Genomic DNA, 25704 nt, shown 5'->3' with positions numbered 1-25704 from the left:
TCCTTACACAATTCACAAGTTTATTTGTCCTAAATAAATACGATCTGAGAACATCCATCTCAATACCCCTAAATATGATTTCTTCTCCAAAAAGGGAGCTTAAGATAACAGGCACATGGTTTGCATTGCGTGTTCTCAGGTTAAGCTCAGGAGAGTGTGTGTCCTGGCTTGTGCTATCCTGGGCCTAGCTGTGATGAAAACCCCAGGTTCCTTTCTCTGTGTGGGGCCTGTATTTGGCCTGAGTCTCCCAGTTCAGGACTGTTATAGCCTGTTCCTGCTCCTGAAGCACCTGTCTTCACTGCCTCTCCTCTCTGCAGCCCAAAGAGGGCAGCATTCACAACCGTGTGGCCCTGGGCTAGCCCTCACAGAGAGCTTTGTCCTATAACACCAGGTGCCACCATAAGCCCTTTCCCAGTTGGCACAGAAAGGGTTACTCCTGTCCCTGGAAGTAGCTTACCCAGGGCAAAGGGAGAAACTGAGGCAGAGCTGGAAAAGGGGTAAGAAGTAGTCTCCCTTGAACCTGGACCAGGAAAGACCAGGAGGCTGAGAGCCCTAACGAAGGAGAAAGGGTTGACTATCTTCCCCAAGTTATCTTCAGAGGCCCTGGCCCACTAGGGAGGAAGAAGTAGGGGAGACCATCATTTGTCTTCTCTTTGAGGCTCAAACGTTTGGGTCCTCATTCTCTTGGTCTGAGGCTGCCTCATCATCATTTGGAGACTTCTGGATCAGAGACAGAGAAAGCCAGTCATCGGTTCATGCTGTCCCCTAAGGCCACAGCCCAGGGGCCAGCATCTCCTTCTTCTTGCCCCTGTTCCCAACAGAGCCAGAGAAGGCTCTGCCATCCCTACCCCAGGATCCCTTGGCCTTGCCTCTGTCCTAGTTCCCAGGCTTCCCACGCTATACGGCCCACCATCGGGTGATTCCATCTTACCATCTTGAGGCCCCTGCCCCTCTGCAGAGTGGCATAGAAGCTCAGCACACGAGGGTCACAGCGAACCACCATGGGATCAAAGTCCAGCACACGCAGGCCCTGCAGACTGCGGGCCCGGGAAAGGGCCACATAGGCCTGGCCACTGGCAAACACTCGGCCCAGAGAGATCTCCACGCAATCCAGGGTCATGCCCTGGGGGAATGGGGAGACACAGCTGGAGCCAGCTCACCCTGAAATCCCTTGTGCCCAAGAGCCTGACCCCACCTACACCAGTCCAGCTACTGCCTCTGGAGCTCCTCACCCAGTCTAGAGATTCTCAAGGCAGAGGGACAGATTGACAGCAGCTGAGTGTCTGAGTGGGAGGTCCAAGAGACACAAATTCAGTAGAGGGATGGTGGCGAAAGGAAAGAGCACAGGCCTGGGTCAGACAAGCATGGAAATGAATCCTGGATCTGCCTCTCACTCTCTGTGTAACTTTGGGCAAGTTACTTAACTGCTCTGAGCTTTAGTTTTCTCTTCTGTAGAACAGGAATGATGGTCACATCTATACCTCGCACAGTTGTAAGGATTAAATTTAACATCTGGTAGTGCCTCACAAAATGGCAGAATAGGAGATTATGTGTTTGGGAAAGGGAGAGGAAGCAGGATGGGAAATGCACTAAAGAAAGGTTAATTCTGCCACTGGTGTGGAACTTTGACTACACTTGATCTTAGCCAAAAGGCCGAGAAGCGATGGTCTGGAACTTTCTATCCAGAGCAAACTCAACCTCCATAAAGCCTTTAAGAACCCCCTTCAACATGCCCTAGGTCTATTCAGTACCCCCGTCTGCCCTGCCCTGTCCCCGTCCCCCACACTGACTGCTCACCTGGCTCTTGTGGATAGATATTGCCCAGGCCAGCTGGAGGGGCAGCTGCTGCCGACTGAGGAGTTGGCCGCCAGTGGCCTGCACCGTCCAGCGGTCAGCATGGATGACCTCGGTGACTCCACATAGGAACCGCACCTGGGGCAGCCCTGAGGGAGGTGTGGAGAAATCCCACCTTTCAGCCCTGCTTCAGGGCTCAGAGGTGAGGAGCAGGCCTTCTCCTCCTCACATACCCCAGGGCCCTGCCACAAACCCAAGCTGTAGGACTGCTCCCCCACTGCCTACCTCTCCCCTCTGTCTCGAACCCAACAACCACCCCACGGGCACCATTCACCAGGCCTCGGGACACCGCTAAGTTCTTCACCAACATCACCTGCAAGAGAAAGAGGACTTGACCCATGGAGAACAGCCCATTCCTATGCCCCGCCTCAGTTCCAGACTTGCTGTAGCAGTCCCAGGAGGCTGGGGGCACTCATGGAGGGGCACTAAGACCTAATCCTTAACTCTGCCATCTGCTGACTGTGACCCCTATGGCAAGCTGCTTTATTTTCCCCGGTCTCAGTTGCACCTAATGTCAAAGTGGAATGACATTTGCTGTTTGCCTCAGGAAGAGGGAAAGAGCAATAACGTAACAGACCTCACATGGCTCTGAAAATGATCATGTCTGTTATGCGATATGTGTATGGGCCGCAATCATGAGGGACAGCCCCAGGTCCTGCCACCCCTCTCCAGCCCTTAAGTGCCCTTCGGAACCCAAGGCAAGTCTCCCATTTGGCCCACCCCAACACCATGGGAAGAAGCAGGGCTCTTTCACACTACACAGATGTGGAAACTGATCTTCAGCAAGAGAAAGGGACTTGTCCAAAGCATTGCTGCTGGTGCTCCCAGGCCTAGCAAGAGGAGGGCAGTGGGAGGCTGAAGATGGGAAGGTGGGTAGAAGTGGGAGGGAGGGAGTTCACTGGGGTCACAGCTAGGCTTTCTGGCTGTGAAGCAGCCTGGGGAGAGGTGCAAGGACAGGAGAGGCCCAGGCTTTCAGGGTCTTGGCCCTGCTTCCCAACTCACCTGGGCCCCCAGCTTTAGTTGAAGGATCTGGCTAACAGGACAATGGGCATCCAGGGTTCGGGCTTGCTCGGGGTCACTGTCCATGGCCTTAAAGCTGTGTACCTCACCTAGGAAAAAAGAGTTGGGCAAACAGATTACAAGTCACTGACTTGTGGTTCAGTTTCCAAAAACATGTATTAGACCAGGGTATGGAAGGAGGTAGTGGGGACAGTTCAGGCAAGCCAGGGCTTTTGAATCAGGAGCCTGGGTTCAAGTCTTACTTCCAACATTTACTAGTTCGGTGACCTTGACCCATTCAAAGTCCTGCCTCTCCAAGTCACAGTTACATCTACAAATGTAAAGGCCTTTAAGGCCAGAGAAGTTAGGGGCCTAAATATCCAAGCTGTTGGGGGAGGAGGGCCCACATGTGCCTGACGGCTTCTCCCAGATGGTCTTGCCCAGCCCTGGCTCCCTGCTCACCTGGCAGTTCCTGCAGTCGCCTCTCATTGGTGAGGGCCACATCATCCTGGTGAGTGCAAAGCCTCGTGGCCACAATCCCATCTCGCCCCACCTTATGGGAGGCTGTGGCCTGGAGCTGGTGGGTCACTTCATCTGAGCACCTGTAGAGGCTAGGCTGTCAGGGCAGGGCACCCCCCTGAACACCAGGGAAGGCAGGGCACAGAGCTGATATGGCCCAAGCAATAGGCCATGGGTCAGGCTTAGGGATTAGAAAGGGTCACCAGGGCAAAATGTGCTGGCCCCCAGGCTGACCAAGTTGCCCTTCCCCACTCAGACCCCAGACATGGAGAATGATCATGGGCAGGCTCCCTTCCCTGTGAATGCCTCCAGGTAGGAGCTAGCCACCCTCCCACCCCGGTGCTCCAGAGGAAGCTGGATATGATGAGTGAGCATAGGCCAGAAGTTTAAAGGACCTAGACAAGGTGCTGATGTCGAAAACCTGTCATACTGGTATCCTATAATCAAATCAGTCTCCAGGCTACTATCTTCTAGCCTCTTGCTTGCTGCTTTGGGGACAAAAATCTAGTGCATATGTATATGTGTGTGTGTGTGTGTGTGTGTGTGTGTGTGTGTGTGTGTGTGTGTTTAAAGTTTATTTAATAAATCTGTACACCCAATGTGGTGCTTGAACTGGGGACCTCAAGATTAAGAATCACATGCTTCTCCGACTGACCCGGCCAGGTGCCCCTAGCTGGTGTTTCTATCTCAAGCTTTCCTCCACACGAGAAAGCCTGGGAACAACAGCAAATCAGGTGGAAGAAGGGGGAAAAACGGGACCATCTCTCACTGCTCTGCCACTCAGCCTTCCTCTTGTTCCCCACACATGCTGGTGTATGCTATGCACCTTCCTACCTGCCTCCTCTGTCTGACAGGGGTCTCTAAGCATAGAAAGCCCTTCACCACAACCACTTGCTCCCCATCCCATTTCAGTCTGGTTTTCAAAGCCCAGCTCTGGGCCATGTCTTCCACCTTCCTGTCCTCCTGTCCACTCTCACATTAGACTAGTCCTGGCATTTCAGCCTTTTGTCCTAGCTGGGGTGGGATCATGTCTGCAACCTCCTTCCCTCATCAAGTGACCCCATAGGCTCTGAGAGTGGAAGGAACTTGGGCTTTAGAATCAGGCCAGGTTCAAATCCCAGCCCAGGCACTTACTGGCTGTGACTCTGGGCAAGGTACTTCACCTCTTTGAACCCCTGTTTTGGCATCTGTGAAATAGGAGTGTTAACATCTCTGATTTCCTCTTGTGTGTCCATGTGCCCACACTTCCCTGACACCTACTCTGTGCCAGGGCCTGTGCTGGGTGATGGGGACCCAACCTTGGAGGAGGCAGGGTCCCAGTGCTCACATAGTGACCATCTTCTATGGGGCCATGAAGCATTTTTTCCCCCTTCTCTGGATCCCTGTGCTCCCGTGACCCACACTTGGATCCTCATCCATGGCCCCTTCTCTGTTCACCAGGGCCCACCTTCCCAGCCTGACAGCCTGCAGCAGAGAGATGAAGGTCTGGTCTGCCTGCCTCCACACCTCGGTCAGCTCCAGGGTCACTGGGACACATCTTCTCCAGCTCTTGGCCTGGTGTGGGGAGAGTAGGGGTATTAGGGAGAAGAGCAGACATCTATGGAGGACAGGGCTAGAGGGTGAGTGATACCTGAAAGCAGAACTTTGGGGGCTGGGAGCCCTTGGTTACAGGTGGCAGCTGCAGGAAGTCCCCACAGATGATGAGCTGGATCCCTCCAAATGGTTTGTTCTGCTGCCGGATAGCTCTGGAGAGGAGCATGGGGTACTTTAGGAGCTGGGATGGACAGGTTCCATATGGAAAACTACCAGAACACAGCCCTTACTGCATATACTCACCTGGCCACGGCTTCCAGCTTGTCAAACAGGTCGGCCTCCACCATGGAGATCTCATCAATGACTAGCCGCTGGCAGTTCAGCCAGCCCTGCCGCACAGCTGGCCGCTGAGCCAGGGCTACACATTGGGCCAGAGGAGCCTGGCCTGAGCCAATGCCTGTGAGTGATGTGAGAGAGAGTATTTAGCCTGAGACCATGGCCCTGGCCCAACCCTGACCCCCTCTCCCTCCCTTCTCAGAGGCCTGGCTTGCTTCCAGCTCAAGCCCTAGAGGTTCCTACTTACCTGCAAAGGCATGGAGAGTGGTACCCCCGATGTGGCAGGCTGCCACCCCAGTGCTGGCAGTAGCCACAGTACCTGTGGGAGGCAGCAAGCCCAGGATACGCTTCAGCAGATAAGACTTCCCTGTCCCTGGGCAGAGGGTAAAGTCAGGGTCACCTGCTCCTCCACTGTATCCCACCTCCGTTCCCCCAGCCCCTATTCTGCCCTCCACTACCTGCACTCCCAGTGAAGAAGATGCTCTGGCCTTTCAGGACAACCCTCAGCACAGCAGCCTGTTCTTCAGAAAGCTGTGGTTTGCTCGGGGGTAAGCTCAGCCTCTTCACAGGCAAGGGCCACTTTGGGGCTTCCTATGGGGGGACAGGACTCAGAGCTTCCTACCACCCCTTAGGCATTGCCCCTCCCTTCTTAGCTTGCCCACAATGCTAGGTCTCTGCTGGCTTCACTCCTTGAAGCCCCTCCACTGATCCCTGGTGCCCTGATTACTTCATTAAGTAGGTCTAAGGGAGGTCCAGACCTCCCTCAGCTCCCTCCCCTGGTTTCCCTAAATCTCCTGGTTCTCTCACAGGTCCTTCCTTCTCACTTCTCTTTCTGTCACAAACCTGTCTCTCTCACTTCAAAATACCCCAGCAATGGGGTGCCTGGCTGGCTCAGTTGGTGGAGCATGTGACTCTTGACCTCAGAGTCCTGAGTTCAAGCCCCACAATGGATGTGAGGCCTACTTAAAAAAAAAAAAAAAAAGTAAACAAAACAAAATACCCCAGCAAAACCCTGCCTGGACAGGACCCCTTTCTTGTTCCATCTCCATCCTTTCACCAGCTTAGTCTTGAACCCCTGTAGTCTACCATCCATCTGCCCCAGTTCACAAACCCACCAGGCTTTGCACACCGCCCCCCCCCCCCCCCCCAAATATGATCAGACCCGTTGGCTGCCCAGACACTGCTGACCAATTCTTTTTTTCAAAAGCTTCTCTCCTTCTCCAGGCTGAATAGCTTCCTACTTTTTCTTCTAAAGTCACCTTTCTTTCTAGGCCTCCTTCTCTTTCCCTTTTAACGTGACCTGGGCCTCTTTTCCCATTCTAGTTTACTCAGGAATTGCACTATGGGAAATACGCACAACCCTCATCTCTCTGTCATCCTCCTATGTCTGATGGGCATCTCCTCTGAGATAACCAGCAACCTCCTCGAATACTGCCACCATCCTCCCCCAAACCCCAAACTTTGACCTCCTGGGTGTCTTCCATCTCAGTGGCACACCCACTCCCTAAAGCGTCCCCGCTTTCCGGTCCTCACTTTGCTGGGCTCAGATCTCGCCCGGAGTTCCCTCGGCCGCTTCACGGGCGTGGCGTGCGGGACGCCGGTGGGCGCCGCGCGCCGCAACTCCTCCGGCTGCACTGGGCTGATGGTGACGAAGTCTCGGGGCCGCGGGCCAAGCAGCTGTGCGCGGGCGGAGGCGGGTCCGGGGCCCGGGGCTGCGGCCAGCTTGAGACGCAGCGTGCGCAGGAAGCGTCGCAGGCGGTCGGGGGGGCAGTCGGAGAGCAGCAGCTGCACAGCGCCCGCGCGGGGAGCGCCGTCGACTGGGAGCCGTAGTGTGCTGCGCCCGGCCGCTGCGAAGCGCGTGAAGAGGCGCGCCGCCCTCAGAGGGAAGCAGCGCGGCCGCCCCGCGGGCCCAGGCGCTTGCAGCCGCAGCAGCAACTCGCGGCGCTCATTTCGTCCCAGGCTCAGTTCCGCGGTGCGTAGGGACTGGCGCTTTCTCGGCTGCCCGCTGGGGCTCAGCTCCTCCACAGCCACGCGACACCGCAGCTCTGCGTCCTCGAATTCCACTGGCGCTGCCTGGGTGCCCGACAGCATCTCCACCGCCTCCGGAGGTCTGCAAGAGGCCGGAAGCACAGGGGTCACGAGGACTCTGGGGCATAATAGGTGGTATAGAGACTTTGACGGGAGCCCGGTCAAAGCCAAATAAGGTCACGGAGGTTGTCACTGGTAACACAAAGAGGTCATGGAGACGGTGAGAGACCTGGGCCAACCAGAATTCACAGAGACATTACTCTCCTACGCAGTAATTTCCAGAATGGTGGATGGGCAGCATCAAATGCACCCAGGATTGGAGAGCCTCGGCTGTCTGACAAGCAGGCTCCGTAACAAAAGAGAAACCTGTTTCCAAGAGGCCCAGGGCGGACAAGGGAATCCTCAGTCCTCTCCCAAAGAAGAAGGGGAAGCGCACGAGGAGGGATGAGCAGGGGCTGACTTGTAATAAGCACCTTCTTTCCTCCAGATATGTTCACTAGTTTATATGCAGCCAGGTCAATCTATTTCCCGTGTACAGAAATGGAAACAGACTGAGGGTTACAACGACTGGTAGGAGTCAGGGTTAGTGTGATTCCGCAGCTCTGACTCTTCTTCCCAATCTCTAAGGTGGGCATAGGGTGGAGAATATTTGCCAGCGAAAATCTCGAGGGATCCTGGGGCCCAGGAATCCCTGTTTCTTCCGTCTGACCCACTCGTCTGCACCCTCCCGGCAGAGACCTTTTGAAAAAAGCAGAACTTTGTCTCCCACCTCTGGGATCGCGTGGACACTCACTTGCACCGGCACTCGGAGGAACGCGCTGAGCAGAGCCGGCCAGTTAACTAAACTTGGGCACTAGGAACTTTCAAATCTAGGAGTAGAGAATCATCCTATCACCGGCCGGATCTTTAAATTCTCCAGCCAATCAGAGGCAGGGGCGTGACAACGGGCGTGTCTTTCATTGGGTTCCAACTCCCAGAGCTTGGGCTGTACCAATCGCAAGCTGGAGGAAGGAGGCTTGTAGTGGTGGGCGAGCATACCAAAGCCGGTGGACCAGTGGAAGTGGAAAGGGGCGGAGGGCTGCAGCAAGGCGATGCGTGGTGTCGCGTCACACAACGCGGCTTGAAGATTTGTTTTCAGAACGGTGCCTCCAACACACTTTTTCTCTGCTTTAGCCCCCGCACAGCGGCTGAACTTGGCCTTGGGGGATGAGCTGCCTCTGATCCCTCCCACCCGTGTTTACCTTCACCTGGCGCTTGCCGATTCCTGGACCCCTGGGCCGACCACCCAAAGGCCTGTCGCTTCCTCTGCCCCCGCCCCCTACCCCTCTTTTCATCCTTCTCTGCCTCTGTAAGGGTCATTTTATGCATTTGTCTCCAAGCAGGCTGAGGCCCATCGTTCGGGAATTCCTAGACCTGTGTCAGGTGCTCAGGGAGTACAAAGGAAGCATGTGAGCCTCTGTCTTCAGGGAGTTCGTATCCCTTTTGTCAAATGCACTGGCTGCTTAGAGAATGTATTTTTAATTATCTTTTCAACCCCCTCATTGACGCTTCTAATTACATAGCTGGAAGGGATCTTACTGGTGAGTCAGCCCCCTCCTTTATTGGCTTGTCCTCATTTTTCAAATGAGGAAACCAAGGCTCCAGGAGATTTTACCAAAGATCACATAGCTTGTAGATAGCAAAGCAAAGCCTTGAACCCAAGTCTAACCCAGCGTGAACACCTGCTGTTTAACTATTATGCCACACTGCTCCCAGGTGACTCGTCTAATTTCATGAAGGGAATCCAGGCCTGGACTGGAAGCTCAGCTCCTGACAGCTGCTGCCATGACCCAGCCCTGCCAGTTAGATGTTACTCTAAGCAAGTTTACTTTGTTTCCTCATATATAAAAATGGTCAAAGATGAAAATTTTCATTGATTGTAGAACTCTGTGGCTATACTAAAAACCATTGAACTGATGCTTTAAATGGGCAAATTTTTTGGCATATGAATTATATCTCAATAAAACTGTTAGAAAAAAAAATCAGGAGAAATATTTTTCCTCTTCAGTTCTATCTTGACATATCAGTCCCCAGTGGCATGGGAAAAATCTCAACATCACTGTGGTAGGGAGAATAATGGTCTCCCTAAGATGCCCCCATCCTAATCCCCAGAATTTATGAATATGTTACCTTACATGGCAAAAGAGATTTTGCAGATGTGATAAATTAAGGATCCTGAAATGGAAAGATTATCCTGGATTTTTGGGTGGGCCATGGAATCACAAGCATTCTTATAAAGCAAACAGGAAAGCAAGAGAGAACAGGAGACGAGATAAAGAAGCAGAGGTGTGTGTGAGAAACAGAGAAAGATTTGAAGAGGTTACTGCTGGCTTTGACAGAGAAAAGGGTCCTGAATCAAGACATAGAATACAGGAGGCTTCTAGAAGCTGGAAATGGCAAGAAAATAGGTTCTTCCTCCCTAGAATCTACAGAATGAACACAGGTCCTGATTTTAGCCCAGTGAGACACATGTCAGACCTCTAGAACTGCAAGATAATAGATTATGTTGCTTTAAGTCACTAAATTTGTGGTAATTTGTTACAGCAGCAACAGCACTAAGAAACAAGTACAGTCACACAACTACAACGTGAAAAGAGCTAGGATTATGAACCCAGGTCTGTTTCTAAAGCCTCTTTCTTCCCGCTACCCTTTGCTCAAAATGGGCCCAGCACACCTACAAACAGCCTGCTTCCTTCCCCTTTCTTTCTGTGCAGTACCCTTGACTGCCTCTAGAGAAGGCACAGACACTTCCACATGGATTTTCCCTGAGTGTTTTTTTTCCTTTTGGCTTTCAAACTTAAAAAAAAAAAAATTGTACAATGTAAATAACATCAAAATTTTACCATCTTAACCATTTTTTAATGTTTATTTATTTTTGAGAGACAGAGAGGCACTGAGCACGAATGGGGAAGCAGCAGAGAGAGAGGGAGACACAGAATCTGAAGCAGACTCCAGGCTCTGAGATGGCAGCACAGAGCCCAACACGGGGCTCAAACTCAGGAACTGTGAGACCATGACCTGAGCCGAAGTTGATGTTTAACTGATCGACCACCCAGGTGCCCCAGCATCTTAACCATTTAAAAAAAAAATTTTTTTTAATGTTGATTTTTGAGAGAGAGAGAGAGAGAGAGAGAGAGAGAGAGAGAGCACGCGCACACAAGCAGGGAAGGGGCAGAGAGAGGGAGACACAGAATCCGAAGCAGGCTCCAGGCTCCGAGCTGTCAGCACAGAGCCCGACGCGGGGCTTGAACTCATGAATGAGATCATGACCTGAGCTGAAGTCAGATGCTTAACTGACTGAGCCACCCAGGTGCCCCTTAACCATTTTTAAGTGTACAACTCATTGCCATTAAGTACTTTCAAGCATTGCATAACCATCACCACTAGTTCTAGAAAATTTTCATCATCCCAAACAAAGTTTGTACCCATGAGAAAAATAACTCCCCACTCCTTTCTCCTCTCAGCCCTTGAGAACTCCAGCATTTTATTCTGAACATATTCCAACATAAACAGAAAGGTTGAAAGAATTGTACAGTGAACACCCATAAACCCACCACCAAGATGCTACAATTAATGTTTTATCATGTCTGATCATCTGTCCATCTCAACATTCGTGAATCCATCTATTATGCATTTTGAAGTTGCAGACAACAGTACATTTCATGTCTAAACACTAACATGCATAGCATTAACTAGGGTTTATGCTTTTTTTTTTTTTCTTAAGTAGGCTCCACACCCAATGTGGGGACTGAACTCATGACCCCACGATCAAGAGTCAAGTATGCTCTACTGACTGGTCCAGCCAGTTGCCCTAAAGCTTATCTTTTTTTTTTCAAGTCCCCTCCTCCCTTTTAAGTTTATTTATTTTTGAGGGGGGCAGGGGCAGAGAAACAGGGAGACAGAGGATCTGAAGCAGGCTCTGTGTTGACAACAGAGAGCCTGATGTGGGGCTCCAATTCAGGAACCTTGAGGTCAAGACCTGAGCCAAAGTGCAATGCTTAACCGACTGAGCCACCTAGGCACCCCCTAATGCTTGTCTTAAAAAAAAATTTTTTTTAATGTTTATTCATTTTTGAGAGGCAGAGACAGACACAGCATGAGCGAGAGAGGGTCAGAGAGAGAGGGAGACACAGAATCCGAAGGAGGCTCCAGGCTCTGAGCTGTCAGCACAGAGTCCAACGCGGGGCTCGAACTCAGGAGCTGTGAGATCATGACCTGAGCTGAAGTTGGACGGAGCAACCCAGGTGCCCTGATGCTTATCTTTTTAATGTAAACTTCACAAATGATGAAATGCACAACTCTTACGCTTATCATGAGAAGAGTTTTGACAAACACGTATATCTGTGCAGCCAAGTCCTTATCAGGATATAAACCATGCTGTATATGGTAGTTACCAGCCACATGTGGCTAATTTTAAATTCAAATGAATTAAAATTAAATGAAATTTAAGCTTCAGTTTTGTTTTTCTAAAGGTTTTCTTTTATTATTTATTTATTTTTTTGAGAGAGTGCGCCCGTGCGAACGAGCGGAGGAGGGGCAGAGATAGAGAGAGGGAGACATGCTTCACGCTGTCAGCCCATAGCCTGAGGTGGGGCTTGAACCTAAGAACCGTGGGATCATGACCTGAGCCAAAGTTCAATGCTCAATTGACTGAGTCATCCAGGTGCCCTAAAATTCAGTTTTTGAGTCGTACTGGCCACACTTCAAATGCTCATTAGTTGCATGTGGCTAGAAGCTATGGGACATTTTCTTCATTGCACAGTTCTAAGAACATTATCATCACCTAGAAAGTTTCCTCAGGTCACTTTGCACCACTCAATTCCCACCCTCAATCCTCAGGCAACTCTGCTCTAACTTGGTTTTCACCATACATTTAGTTTGTTCTAAAACTTCTTGTAAATGGAATTATACAATATGTATTGTTTGTGTACAGGTTTCTTTCACTCAGCGTAATTATTTGGAGATTCATCCATGTTGCTGTATCAGTAGTTGGTTCCTTTTTATTGCTAAGCAGTATTCCATCCGTATGGATATACTGTACTAGTTTTCCATTTTACTGTTGATGGATATCTGGGCTTTCTGTGGGCTTATGCTTTAATTTTTAAAAATAAATACCTCAGTGAGGGGCACCTGAATGGCTCTGTTGGTTAAGCTTCAGACTTTGGCTCAGCTCATGATCTCCTGGTGAGTTCCAGTCCCGCGTCAGGATCTGTGCTGACAGCCTGCTTCACATTCTTGGTTTCCCTCTCTCTCTGCCCCTTCCCTGTCTGCCTCTAAAAAATAAACAAACATTAAAAATAAACAAAAATAAATACCTTGGTGAGAAACTGCTGAGTCATCGAACAGGTACACATTTACTTTTATATGAAACTGCCAGAGCTTTTTCCAAAGTGGTATGCCCTCCCAAAGTTTTGTGGGAGCAGCAACAGCGAACCCTTGGAAGGAAAGGAATCAAATGAATAACTGAACGGGGCTTAGAGGTTATTAACGGACCTCAGGCTCCGCCCTCTTTCTCCGTCCTGCCAGTTGGATCCTGATTGGCCCGTGGAGGAGGGAGGCGGAGCCAGAAAAATCTCACGTTTGGGGCCGGACTTCCTCCTTCTCAGCTTTGAGTTTTCCATCCGCCCTGTTTTTCTTACTGCTATCGCCGCAGGGTTAAATTCTAAATGAAGCGCAGCATTGCTCCCGTATCTCTCGCCTAACCCCAAGCCTGGTTTTGACGCAAGCTCTCAGGAGTTTTCTTCATTATGAAATTTTCTTCTTGACAACTCTTTCTGTACGTCTTATGCGCTCTCCCTCACCGGTGGTCTTAATTCTAATCGCCAGCTCACTAATAAAAACCCAACAGTGACGTTATCACAGGACTGGGCGGCTTACAGAATGCGTTTTCGGCCATAATCTCATTTGATACTCAAAAGAAGTTTTATGGTCCTTTCTCTCGCCTTAACAACTCTAAGCTTACAGGGACAATTTGTAGAGATGCTGAAATGGTCTTCCAGCTTCCAGAGCACTATTTCACTTGGCATTGCTTCATCACGGGGCAGCTGACACTCATTTATTGAGCCTCTGATACAGGTAACCCTCCTTCCTTGAAATCCTCTTTTTCCACAACACACTCCCCTCGTTTCTTCATACTTCTACTTCATACTCGTTACTTCATACTTATCGGCTCCCCCTTTGCTAACTCCCTTTTCCTCAACCAGACCTCTCAATGTGGGGAGGACTTTATCTTTTTTTTTTTCTTTTCCATCTTTTCTAATCCCATGGCTTGATTATCAGCTATATGCTGATTCCCAATATTGTATCTCTAGCCTGCCTTTCTCCCCTGAACTCCAGACTGTCTCCATTTGTCACCACACAGATGCCTAGCAGGCATGTCAAACTTACTTTCTCCAAAACAGAGCTTTTAATCTCCTTCTCCAACACCATACACACCTGTTTTTCTCCTGTCTTCATTTCAGTAAATGCACCACCATACCCTTGATTCCTTCTTTACTTACCACATCTAACCCACCATCAAAACCTGTTCTGCCTACAAAACGTAATTTGGATCTATTCTCTCCGTCTCCACCCCACACCCTAGAGCTAGCAGCCTATCGTCTCTCCCTGGATCTCAGTAGTAGTCTCCTAATGACACTGGATTCCGGGCTTCCACTCTGTCCCCCTACAATCCAGTCCTTTCTCCAAACAGCAGCGGATGGGATCTTTTCAGACATATAAACACATGTTGCTTTTCCCTCCATGGGAAAACCCTCCGTGCCTTTCTAGGCAATTCCTCTTAGAATAAAATCCATAGTCTTTACCACAGCCAACTCCCTCCCTTCCTTCCACTGTGACCTCAAGTCTACCACTTTCTCCCTTACTCAATATGCCTCTGTCACAATAGCCTTCTTGGTGCTCCTTGTACACCCAAAGCCCATTCCTATTCCTGAGTCTTTGCACTTTTTTTTTTTTCTCTGCATGAAATACCTTCCTCCAGGGTGCCTGGTTGGCTCAGTTGGTAGAGGACACATCTCTTGATGCTGGGGTCGTGAGTTTGAGCCCCGAGATGGGGGTAGAGTTTACTTTAAAAAATTAAAAATATTTGTTTAAAGGAAGAAAAAAAATACATTCCCCAACTCTTTTTGTGGCTGTCTCTGTCTTCATCTTTCAGGTCTCAGCTGAAATATCCATGTATTTACATATATTGTGAAATTAGTACTACAATAGGCTTAGTTAACATCCATCATCTCATAGATCCAATAAAAACAAAAGAAAACAAATTTCTCCTTGTGATAAGAACTCTTAGGATCTACTCTCTTAACATCTTCCCTATATATCATACAAAGGTATCAACTATAGTCATCATGTTATACATTACAGTCTAGCACTCATTTACCTTATAACTGGAAGTTTGTATCTTTTAACCACTTTCCCCCAATTCCACCCCCTTCCTCACCCCCACCTTACTGTCTCTTGAATCTCTATCTGTCCCTACCATCCTCATAAACACTGGCCTGGTTCAGGCTCCATCACCTTGAACCTGGATTTTCTGTAACAGTTTCCTACACAGTGGGCCTCCCCATCTCTCATGCTCTGTCACCATTCTTCACATAGCAGCCATGAAAATGACTTTTGTCTTTGTTTGGTTTGGTTTGGTTTTTTTATTTCAGAAAGAGTGTGCATGAGCAAGGAGAGGGGCATAGGGAGATAGAATCTTAAGCAGCCTTCACAGCACAGAACCGGTGGACACAGGACTCCATCCCACAACACTGGGATCATGACTTGAGCTGAAATCAGGAGTCTGATGCTCAACTAAGGCACCCCAAAAATGAGGTTTTAAAATGAAAATCGTGTCCACCCTGCTTCAGTGGCCCCCTGCAATTTGCAGGAAGAATTTCAAATACCTTAGGTCAGCACTTAAGGTCCTTAATGCTCTAGCTCCTGATGCCTCCCCGATGGTACTTTTCTGAAATCTCCCACCACCGCCACCACCACCACACACACATGACTGCACAAATCTGCCTACAGTTCCCCTAACAAGTCACGATGTTCTACAAAAGTTACTGCTTTTGTAAGATGTCCACCCTAGTGGAATACAACTCAATCACTCCAGCCCTTCCTCTGGGAAGCAGCTTCCACCATACACTGTGTATTCTTTCATCAGAGCCCTTCTAAGGACTTGTCTACCCTCCTACTGGCTCTTCATCTCTCCAAGGCAGGGCCTGGATCTTGTGAGGCCTGGTCATACAATGCTGCCAAAACATTTAGTAGACAGCACATACTCTGGAGTCAAGGGAGGTTTGAATCCTTGAAACCACCACTCACCAGTCAAGTGACCTTAAACAGGTCTAAGCCTTGGATTCAAGATCTGTTAAATGAATATAACAATTGTATCTATCTCTCGGGTCATTATCTACTTGTGTGAAGATTAAAGGAGATATGTGTGAAGAGTTTAGTACAGTGAGCAGATGACAGATGCTCCCTAAATTCTTTTGAGTGAATAAATGCCAGGATGAAGTATTGGAAAGCACCCTACTTAAGAGGCCCCCAATAAGTTTTGTTGATTAAATGGTGTACATGCAAAACAGACTCCATCACTTCCACAGCCAAAAACTTTCAATGATTTCCCATTACCCTGAGGTTAAAATATAGTCCCCTCAATACAGCCTTCAAGGCCCTTTCTCAGACACTGAGCTCTGTCAGCTTCTCCAGCTTAGCCACTCCCCGCCCCCCCCCCCCCCCCCCCCCCCCCCGCCAACACACACTATACTGTTTCATGCTTCTTTGCCATTGCTTATACTCTCCCCTCTGTCTAGAATGCCTGTGTTGACCCTTTGTTCTGGTTTTGGTGCCCTTCCTATGTGCATTTATCCTCACATTTAACATACGGTTTTCTCATCTGTTTACACACCTTTCTCTCCTGAAGGAGGACAGGAACTCTGGGTCTTGCCATTATCTTCCAGATATTAGTGTAAGGACTGATGATCAAGGCAAAGAAAATATCTGTGTTGAATGAATGCATGTGGTGCGGGAGCAACAACCAGAGGGCCAGCATGGCTCGCTGGATGGGAAAACCGATGCCAAAGTGGTTATCAGTGGCTCACTCCCAAAAGTGACAGAGCTCACTGGATATGAAAACTGACCTTACCCCAACCGAATCATGAGCTGTGCAACAACACAAATTCCTCAGGGTCTCTGGGCTCCTGCAGGTGGAATCTGAGTTTTCAGATAAAGGATCTTCTGAGTCCTCAGGCATGAGGTGCCCAGCTCTGGAGAGGGAATAAACCATACTGAGGGAATAAAACCATGTGGTTGCCATATACATTGACTTTCTCAAATCCATAGCCTGGATTTTCCTCATCCTTTTAGATAAAGGAACCCAGGCCCAGGCATAAAGAAAATGTATGCCCCCATCTTCCTCCCCCTTGGGCCCCAAGCTACCTTTTTCCATGCAGGGCTGTAAGTGGCTTGGGGGCCTGAGGACCAGCAGAAGGCAGTGAAAGGGGAGCTTGGTCAACTGGTGCAGCTGCTGCTATAGCAGCTAGAGCCAAAGGAGGTCACCATTGATCTCACACATACTTAATTCTTCCTGCACAAGCATGCTTGGGCAGGGTTGGCTATGAGAGCTGAGACGGAAAGGGTGGGGGGTAGGAGGGTAGGAGCTGGAGGCTGGGATGTAGCCAGTCACTTTCTCTCTCTGGGCCTCTTTCTCCCAAGTATAAAATGAGGGCGCGCGGTATAACTAACACTCCACTCCCACCCAGCAAGGCTGTCGAGGTTGCAAGATCACCGCTGGATGGGGGTGGGGGTGGGTGGAGGGTGACCCTCAGGTATAGGAACCAGAGAGAACAGCTCTGAGCAATGTCCAATGAAGGCAGGAGAACACTGCATTTGAGGATCCCTGAAAAACAGGCGAAGACTCCCTCCCCCGAAGTCCAGCCTCCCAGCCCTAAGTCTTCGCGTTACCGGACTCTCCGGACCTTACTAGAGGTCCAGGCCCAGCCCTGCCAGGAGGCTCCTGGGAGAAGAGGACTTCTCGTCGTCGCCACTGCCCCAGCGTCGGGGAGGAAAGAGGAGGAGCCTCTTGATGCTCCCATCTCTGGGCCGCCCAGGGCGGTGTGGCCCAGTCCCGCAACCCCAGCCCTCTGGGGCCTGGAGACTTCAAAGGCGCAAGCAGCCAGCGCCTCGGGCGCACGCTGGTCCTGCCCCACCCCGATCCCGCCCTTGGGCCCCGCCCGCGTCCCTCTCTTCGGCCTCTAGCCGGAAGCCCCCACCCCCTCCCTCCGCCCGGTCCCCGCACCCTCTGTCCCCTTCCAGTCCCTCTCCCTCGGCGGTCGGGGAAACCTCTCTCCGCCCTGCCCCTCCTGCTTCCTCCTTCTGGCTCCACCATCCAGTCCCCAAACCCCCACCCGGCCCCGTCCAGGCTCCACCCCTCCGCCCCGGCCCCGCCCCACCCGTTTCCCGCCCCAGCCCTGGGCCTCCCAGCTTTGCTAGTCCCTTCCCTGGGCCCCGCCCCCTCGCCCCCGGAAGCCTCTCCCCGCCCCCAACCCCGCCCCCCCGAAGTTTCTTGGGCCCCGGGCGGCCCGCGGGACAGAACGCTGAGAGCCGCCGCCCGGCCGGGTGTGGATGGAGGTGGCGGAGCCCGCGCGGCGCGGGGAGTGAGCGGCGGAGCGGCCGGACTTCTGCGGACTCGCGATGGAGGAGGAGGTGAGGGCCAGGCCAGACGGGGGGGGGGGGGCTGGGCTGGGGTCTTCGAACCCCTTACATTTGTTGGGGTCGCAGGCTCAGGCCCTTGTTCCGATCAGCCCTCTCCGGACTCCGACACCTAACCCCTACCCCACCCCCATCTCTCCAGGCTGAGGCTAGGCAGATAGAGCAGGGGTGGGGGTAGTGTTCCGTGTCCCGCACTTCGCAGACACATCCTTCTACGTTATCTCTTTGGCTTCTCACACCAGTTGTGGGCATCGTGGTTGTTATAGTTCACATTGGATTGAGGGGGAGACTGAGGCTCTGGTCAGTTGATAACTTGCTGAAAGTGACCTGGAACTGGGCTCGAACCTGGTTACCGTTGACACCCCGTGTTGGCCGGGTCTGATCCTGAAGAGGTAGATTGAGTGTCCTGGAGAGTCTGTGGGGTCTGGAGTCCCTGTGTCAAGGAATCTTGAGTCTGTGACCGTGTCTGGTGGTGAGGATTGGAGAAGTTGCCTTTTTCTCCCCTGTATAAGTCCCTGTGATCCTCTTTCTCCTATCTTCTCCCTTGCCCCAGAATCAGGCCCACATAGGGGCTGATCCTGGCCCCTACCTTCCCCACATCCTTGGGAGGGCCAACTCCCTGGAGGAACTGGGCAGCCTTGAGCTTTCCTCTTCCCCCTCAGGACCCTCTTGATCTGGAGTTGGCTCTGGCACTCAGTGACCCCTGCCCTTGAATTGCAAGCAGTTCTCCCATCAGCCCCATCACCGAAGCATACAGTGAGCACTTAATGTATACATGTGGAATGAATAAATTGGAGCCGGGACCTGCTGAGTCTCAAGGACTTTGCTTCTTGTCCTCTGAGGGGGTCTCAGCTTTTGTCCCTCCCAGCCCAAGGGATGGGGATATGTTTGCCTGGATAGATGGAGGGAAAAAATGAAGGCTTCACTCTTGGGGTAACCCTGGCCAGCTGGAAAGCCCTGAGGGGATCAGGCTGCCCGTGTCCCCATCAGTGTCCAGCTCCCTATTTCCTGGGGCCACTGTCTGTCAGGGTTCCTTCCAGGCCAGGCCCTGCATTTCTGTGGGATGGTAGATAAGTCACTTCCCCTCTCAGCCTGCATTTCCTCTTCTATAAAATATAGGGCTTGGCCTCCTCCCTGGGTCCTGTGTGATTGTGTCCCCTTCTCTCAGAGTGGGTGGAAGGAGGGGGCAAAGTCAGGCCACTATGATTTGCTGTGGTTTCTTTCTGACAGAGGTAGGGCTGCCCTCCCCCACCCCAGGCCCCTGCTGTGAGGGTTAGACTGTCTGGTTGTGGCCCCTCCCCTTCTCCCAGAGGATGTGGGACAGGATTACTCCATCTCCAGATCTGCTCTGGCCCCCAATTAAGGGAAGTTCTCCTGGGGCCTCCTGGGCCAATGGTTTGTCTCCTGGCCAGCTCAGCCCAGCCCTGCACTCCCTCTAGTCCTGAGTTTCTAACATTGCCATTTACTGACTCCCAGATGCCAAGAGCTCCCCATATACCTGAGCCATCTAAGGGCTTGCCCACCTCCTCCCCACACAGAGGGGCTCCCTATCTCCTGCCTTGTCTTAGGCACCCCTCACTCTTGTCCTCCCATTCCTTCTCCTAATCACTTCTTGTTTCTCTAGGTCTCAGTGCTTGCCCATCTTTGTTTCTCTAAAACACCTCTTAGATCATAGTCACCTGCTCTGCCCCATGACCTCAGGCTGGCCTCACCTCACTCCCACATGGCTGTTTGCAGCCCTTCCCCTAGCTTACATTTCTCTCTGGGGGCCCCAGCTACCCTAGTGCCAACCCCCCTCAGCTTCACTGACCTCCTCTGTGCAATAGCTTGGTAGTCTGAGGCTACCAGGCTGAGGCTGAGGCTTAGTGAAGAAGTTTGGGTCCAGACACTGGGCATTTGTCCATTTGAGTTCTCAGGCCCTCAGTTTCCCCATCCACAAAAAGAGGGAGGTGCGCAATCCAGAAATGTGATGATATGCATGCAAAAGCTTTGAAAACTGCGAATATAGATGTGGGATATTGTTGCAGCCACTGGAGTAAGGTTGAAAACCCAGAACCTAGGGTTTCTTTCCTGTTTCTGCCCTGAGGTTCCACCCCCACCTTCTCTCTCTCAGTTATGCCTTTCCCTGCCTCGGCCTCTAGTGGCTCCAGGCGACTCATTTGTCCACGTCCATCTAGAGAGAGTCAGGACAGTGTCCTGTCCAGCCCTGGTTTTGTGACCTTGAGCTAATCTCTTGCCCTTTCTGGCTATACTTTCTCATTTCATAATGAAGGGGTTGAATGAAGGGTCTCTTGATACCCTTTGTGTCCTCCCTTCTCCTCTGGGCCAAAGTGTGTGTCTCTTGCCTGCCTCACACTCCTACTAAAACCTTAGTTTCTGCAAGGACTTCCTAAACTAACCCCAAACCCCTACTGCACCAGAGAGCTGGGACTCATGTTTCCTTCCGGGTAGGTCCTATGTTCTCCCAAAAGGCTGGGGCCCTCAAGAGCAGGGGATGCCCTCCCCACCCTCAGACTGAAGACTTACCTTGTAGGGTCTCTGTTGCCCCCATCAGACTGCAAGTTCCCTCAGGGCAGAGTCTATGCTTCCTCTCTGATAACCCCATCCCAGGGCTCTGACATGGTGGGATCTTAGCAGAGTTTGGTCAGCACATCATTGGGCTTAAAGGGCAAAGGTTGTCATAAGCTCACTGTGGTGTGAGGTGCCAACAAGGTTTCTTCTGCTTGTCTCTGTCTTTCCACCATGGCCTGTGTTGTGGCTTTCCACCTGTTGCCTTCCCTTCTGTGCATAGTGTTAGGGTGACCTGACATCTTTTTCTTTTTTTCTTTTCTTTCTTGTCCTAAAGGAATGACACAGAGATCCTCCCACCTCAAGCAGAGGGGAGCCAGTCTGGTGCTCAGGGGTGCCTCAGGAACTGCTCACAGTGGGCAAGGGAGGGTCTGAGTGAGGATGGGTGGGAAGAGAGAGGGTGAAACAGGAAGAACAGTGGTCAGCTGGTCAATAAGAGGAGAGAAGGCCGTGAAACTGGGCTGAGCAAGACAAAACCTCCCCTGTGAGCCCTGCCAAGAGGAGGGGCCACTTATTAAAACTTACTGGGGCATAGCCAGGCCCCCTGGTGGAAGTGTCTGAGGGGCAGGGAGAGGGGCAGGGTGGAGGGTAGCAGGCAAGCAGGACTCTGGCCTCTAGCCAGGCCTCCCTTTGGTGGCTGTTGCTGTGGCTAATTCCTGACAAGGAGACCCTTCCTGGGCTTTGGCTCATGCCATCTCCAGCCCCTTGTCACTTCCCCCCACATCCCCAAAGTGCCTTCTCCCCTCAGTCCCACCCTGTTCCCACCCAGCCCTAAAGGCTTCTTTAGCTAACTCAGTCCCAGTATTCACTGGGCACTGCTCTGCTACACCCTGAGAGGAGAGTGGTTAAGGCACAAGCTTTCAGCCTTGCCCCCTGGGAGCTTCCAGCTGACAGGAAGTTATCACGTGTCAGACAGTGGGTGAGGCAGGCCTAGGAGGTCATAAGGGGAAGGAGTTTACAAAGGGGTGTGAGATCCCATGGGGTGGAGGGTGGGCCCCTGAAAAGCAGGAGGCAAGCTTGGAGCTCAGCAGTGGGAGACCAGTGCCTACTGCTCTGTGCAAGAGACACTGAGAGTCTGCAGGCCGAGGAGGTGGCCAACAGCGCCACTGTAGTTGCTGATGGAGGGGTGTGATGTGTGAAATGTGGGGTGGGGTTTCCCATTCTTCCCTTCTAGCCCTGGGCCTGGGCCAGCCTGTAGGGCTTACTGAGGAGATGAGGCCCCTGCCAGTCATGGTCGTGTAGCTAATGGGGGCTGAATACAGGGTCTCTGGTGTTGGGATGGTACACGATAGGATGTGAGAGCCTCCCCCTTCTTGTCAAAGGTCCCTGAAGTCTTCTCTCTCCGTGGTCAGGATGGCTCAGAACTGGCCTATAGGCAAGCCTCCCACTTCCACACTCCTCCCAATCTGGGAAGATACTTTGGGACCATCTGACTTCCCCACTTCTCTAGTCATCTACAAGTTAGGGAGAGATGCTGAGGGGCACACCACATTCCTAAAGCTCCTAGGGTACTGAGACCTAGCAGCTAAGCCCATAAAGGCCTTCTCCCGAATTCTGAACCAGGCCCAGGGAAAACATCCCTGAGAGCCGGAAGGGATGCCAGTGACAACAACAGTGACAATGACAGATACCATTTCCCAAGTTTAGGGTATTCTAGGCACCTCTTTATATGCCATATCTTTATTCAACAAACATTTATTGAGTACCTACTGTATGGCAGATGCTATCTAGGCACTGGGGATATTGCATGAAACAAAGCAAAAATCTTTGCCCTCATGGAGTTAAAATCCTTGCAACTTCTGTTATTATCACCATTTCACAGATGAAGAAACTAAGGCTTAGAGAGGTTAAGTGACTTGCCTATGGTCTGTGTGACTTGGGTGTCAAAAGCTCAGACTCTCAGCCACTGGAGTGTGCAGTTCAGAGGGGTGGGGCCACAGTGAGAGCCAAGCTGGGGCTCCCTTGCCATGATATCGAGCAGGGAGGTGCCCAGCCCCTTGCCCAGCCCCTGACAGCTCACCAGGCTTCTGCCTGGGCTTGTCTTTCCAAAGCCAGCTGTGGCCACAGGGTATCCCTGGGGAGAGGCATGCTCCTTTTAACTGGGGCCCCTTTTTTGAACTTTATGTAAATTATAAAGTACTCAAAATTAGTCAGTGCTAATTTCCTTCTAGCATCCTCTAGATTCGACACGCTCTTGACCTCCTCTCTTTTACCCTCTCCTTCACACTCACTGCTGTGGGCACCAGTCACTGAAGCAAAGTGGTTAGCAAATCGGTGTATTTTTATTTTCATTTCACAGATATTTCTCAAGCACCCATTATGTGTAAGGAACAGTGCTAGGTGCTGGGGACCAGAGGTGAAATGAGCCCATCTGAAAGGCGTGTACCTGACACCCAGCCACCTAAGTAGATAATTGAGGGCTGGCCTGGAGGCTCCAGGGTGGCTGCCCATGTCTGAGAAGAGGACTCGAGTTTACCTCCTGTACCAGCCTGTGGTCGAAGGCAGAGTCCTTGGAGCCCTTACCAGATGGATGGCCACCCACAAGTCCTGGCCTGTGGTGGGACTAAGAGCAGAGGACCCCCGGCTTTGGGGCAGGAAGCCGTAGAATGGATTCTCTTGAAGGGCAGGGATGGAGAGGCAGATTACCACTGCTTGCCTGCTTCCTTCCATCCTTCTTCTCCTGCTTAAATGGTCCTTCTCTGGGACGCCTTCCTGGGCCACCCAGACCTGAGCCAGGTCCCCCACTGTCCACTCTCACTCCCTTCTTCATGCCCCTTTCACTGTTCCCTTCATAGCGTTTCATGCTCCTTAATGTATTTATGTCTGGTGTTTGTTCAGCTTCTCCTTCCCTGCATCGCCAGCTCTATGAGGACAGAGATGCATTATTTTTATTGTTTCCTGCTTACTCCAGCACCAGTGACGTTGTCAGTGCTCAGTATAGCGTTTGTGGACTGGTTGAATGAATCCATGAGGCAGAATGGTGGAGCTGGAAGAACCTGGGGTCAGAGACCCGGTTTGACTTCTGGGTTTGTTTGTCCCACTGTGTGACTTTGGGAAGTCACACAGTTTGCTGTACCTCTCTGAGCTTCAGTTTGCTGTACCATGTGAATAATGACGCTTCCACCTCAGAGTAGTTATATCATTTAAATGGGATGATGTGTGGCTCAGTATTGAGGTGGCTATTGCTATTATTATTGTTGTTGCTGTTGCCATTACTGTTAATTCTTTTTTTAATAACTGTTTTTAATGTTTATTTATTTTTGAGAGAGAAAGTGCATGTGAGCGGGGGAGGGGGAGAAAGAGAGGGAAACAGAATCTGAAGCAGGCTCTGTGCTGTCAGCACAAAGCCCGATGTGGGGCTCGGACCCATGAATTGTGAGATTGTGAACTGAGCTGAATTGGACACTTAACCAACCGAGCCACCCAGGCACCTCTATTACTGTTATTTCTGATACTTGATTAAGGAAGGATACCTGCCTTGGGAGTTGTGGGGAAGCTCATGTGGGATGATATGAGTAGGTACCCAGCAGAGGGACATATCCCTTGTGTGGCCATCGGACCGTGTGACCCCATGTCAGCAGCTTTCACGGCGTGTCCTGTTGTTATCTTACAGGGTGTGAAGGAAGGGGGCGAGAAGCCTCGGGGAGCGAGGATGGCCGACAAGGCTGGCTGGATCAAGAAGAGCAGTGGAGGCCTCCTGGGGCTTTGGAAAGACCGATATCTGCTCCTCTGCCAGGCCCAGCTGCTGGTCTACGAGAATGAGGTAAGGACTCACCTGGCCCTGAGGTTGGGATTACTGGGGCAGGAAGCAAAGGGATGATGGCAGCCCAGGCCAGCAGAAGGATCCCAGAACTGGGACTGGAACACCTGCTCCACTTTTGACATGCTGTGCAACTGGATTTGGTTTGAGACCTGAGTCCTTGGGCAAGTGCCTGATCTTCTCTGGGTCTCTATGGTATGGGGACGATACCTCCAGGTGCAAGTCTCGGGCTCGTGCATGAGGGACCCTTTGAAGTGTATGTACATAGAAATGTGTGTGTCTCCTCAGTGTACTTCTATACTGTAACTCCTTGTCATTGGGCTAAGTTCAACATGAGTGAGTGTTCCAGAAAACTAGAGCTTCTTCCATTCAACCAAAACTTTGCTTGTTTGGAGTTCTTGCATACCTCTCATATGAGGCTCATAGTAGTCCCATGAGGGTGTCATCACATCACATTCTATAGAGGGAGATATTGAAGCCCAAGGTGGCCAAATGATTGTTCAGCATCTCTGTGAATGAAGGAGTTGGGACCCAAACCAAATCCAGTGCTCTTTCTACCGATAGATTCTGGCGAGTAAACTCTGAAACTTATTTTTGGTGGAAATCCTCTAAAATATGTTGAGTATCCTCTGCCTTATTCAACAGAAGGTGTTGGACTAAAGTGAGTCTTTCCTTCGTGGCTCAGAGTCCCCTATCATCAGATTATCCTATACTGCCTGACTGTACGTCTCAGCTTTTCTCTTTCCTTTAACATCAAGTGCCAGTCGCCACTTCTGCTGTCCTTGTGCTTCTCAGAGACCTCAGCTCCCCCCTCAGGCTTGTGCCCCTACTCATTTCAGTAGGCTTGAAACTTGGACAACCAAGGATGTTAAAATTGTGTGTTAAGTAAGAGTCGATGAAGCTCTAGGTGAGATCTGAGGAGGAAAGATGAATTTTGCTTGTGGATGCTGTTTGTGTTCTGGGACTGAGACTGTTAGAAGGCCCATCCACTGAAAGTGGACTATCACTGTGTGCCTCTGACAGATGGAATACATGGGGAAGAACTGGTCTGGGGGCAGAAGAGGGATTCTGCCTGTCCTCTCATCCTTTCTGAGCATTCCTCAGGTTATCTTGGCAAATTCATAACTGACCCAGGCCGAGAAAGGTTGGGCAACCAGATCTAACTGTTTAGAGGAACTGCCTTTGAGAAGCACCTTGCCTTTCCTGCGTGAGTCCCCAGGCTCATGAAGTTGGGGTGTCACAGAAGCAGCTGGAGGAGGGCAAGGGAATGAATTATGCAGGGAGCCCCCCAGATGTTCTCAACCGCTGCCGTCACCAAATTAGGATATGCTGTGGCGGCAGCAGGGGGATATTTTTATAAATAAAGGCAGTTG

At 51.1% G+C, this 25704-nt stretch overlaps 2 protein-coding genes across 3 annotated transcripts in view; one reads left to right on the top strand and one right to left on the bottom strand.

Moving 5' to 3' along the window:
- Nucleotides 1-13513, bottom strand: PIF1 (PIF1 5'-to-3' DNA helicase). Of its 2 annotated transcripts, XM_043555178.1 has the most exons (13): nt 12624-13513; nt 6775-7351; nt 5700-5832; nt 5489-5614; nt 5209-5362; nt 5003-5117; nt 4820-4926; nt 3316-3455; nt 2857-2963; nt 2080-2167; nt 1798-1943; nt 932-1123; nt 1-720 (listed from the first exon to the last, which is right to left on the bottom strand). In XM_043555178.1, exons 2-13 carry the CDS (start codon nt 7330-7332, stop codon nt 661-663), a joined length of 1926 nt encoding a protein of 641 aa, XP_043411113.1. In that variant the 5' UTR covers nt 7333-7351; nt 12624-13513; the 3' UTR covers nt 1-660. The 2 variants fall into 2 exon arrangements, with proteins under 2 accessions (XP_043411113.1, XP_043411114.1); XM_043555179.1 differs by lacking the exons at nt 1-720; nt 2080-2167 and having other exon boundaries at nt 1015-1123.
- A 4347-nt stretch (nt 13514-17860) lies between these two features.
- PLEKHO2 (pleckstrin homology domain containing O2) overlaps nt 17861-25704 on the top strand; it is a 24022-nt gene continuing 16178 nt past the window's right edge. Inside the window, exons 1-2 of the mRNA XM_043555177.1 lie at nt 17861-17997; nt 24185-24334. Coding sequence (XP_043411112.1) covers nt 17986-17997; nt 24185-24334 — 162 coding nt within the window. The 5' untranslated portion in view covers nt 17861-17985. The remainder of the gene's footprint in view (nt 17998-24184; nt 24335-25704) is intronic.

Source organism: Prionailurus bengalensis, chromosome B3 (assembly GCF_016509475.1).
Source record: "Prionailurus bengalensis isolate Pbe53 chromosome B3, Fcat_Pben_1.1_paternal_pri, whole genome shotgun sequence".
In the NCBI taxonomy this organism is placed as follows: Eukaryota; Metazoa; Chordata; class Mammalia; order Carnivora; family Felidae; genus Prionailurus; species Prionailurus bengalensis.
Note: the sequence above shows the minus strand (reverse complement) of the source record. Positions and strands in the feature narration are given on the sequence as shown.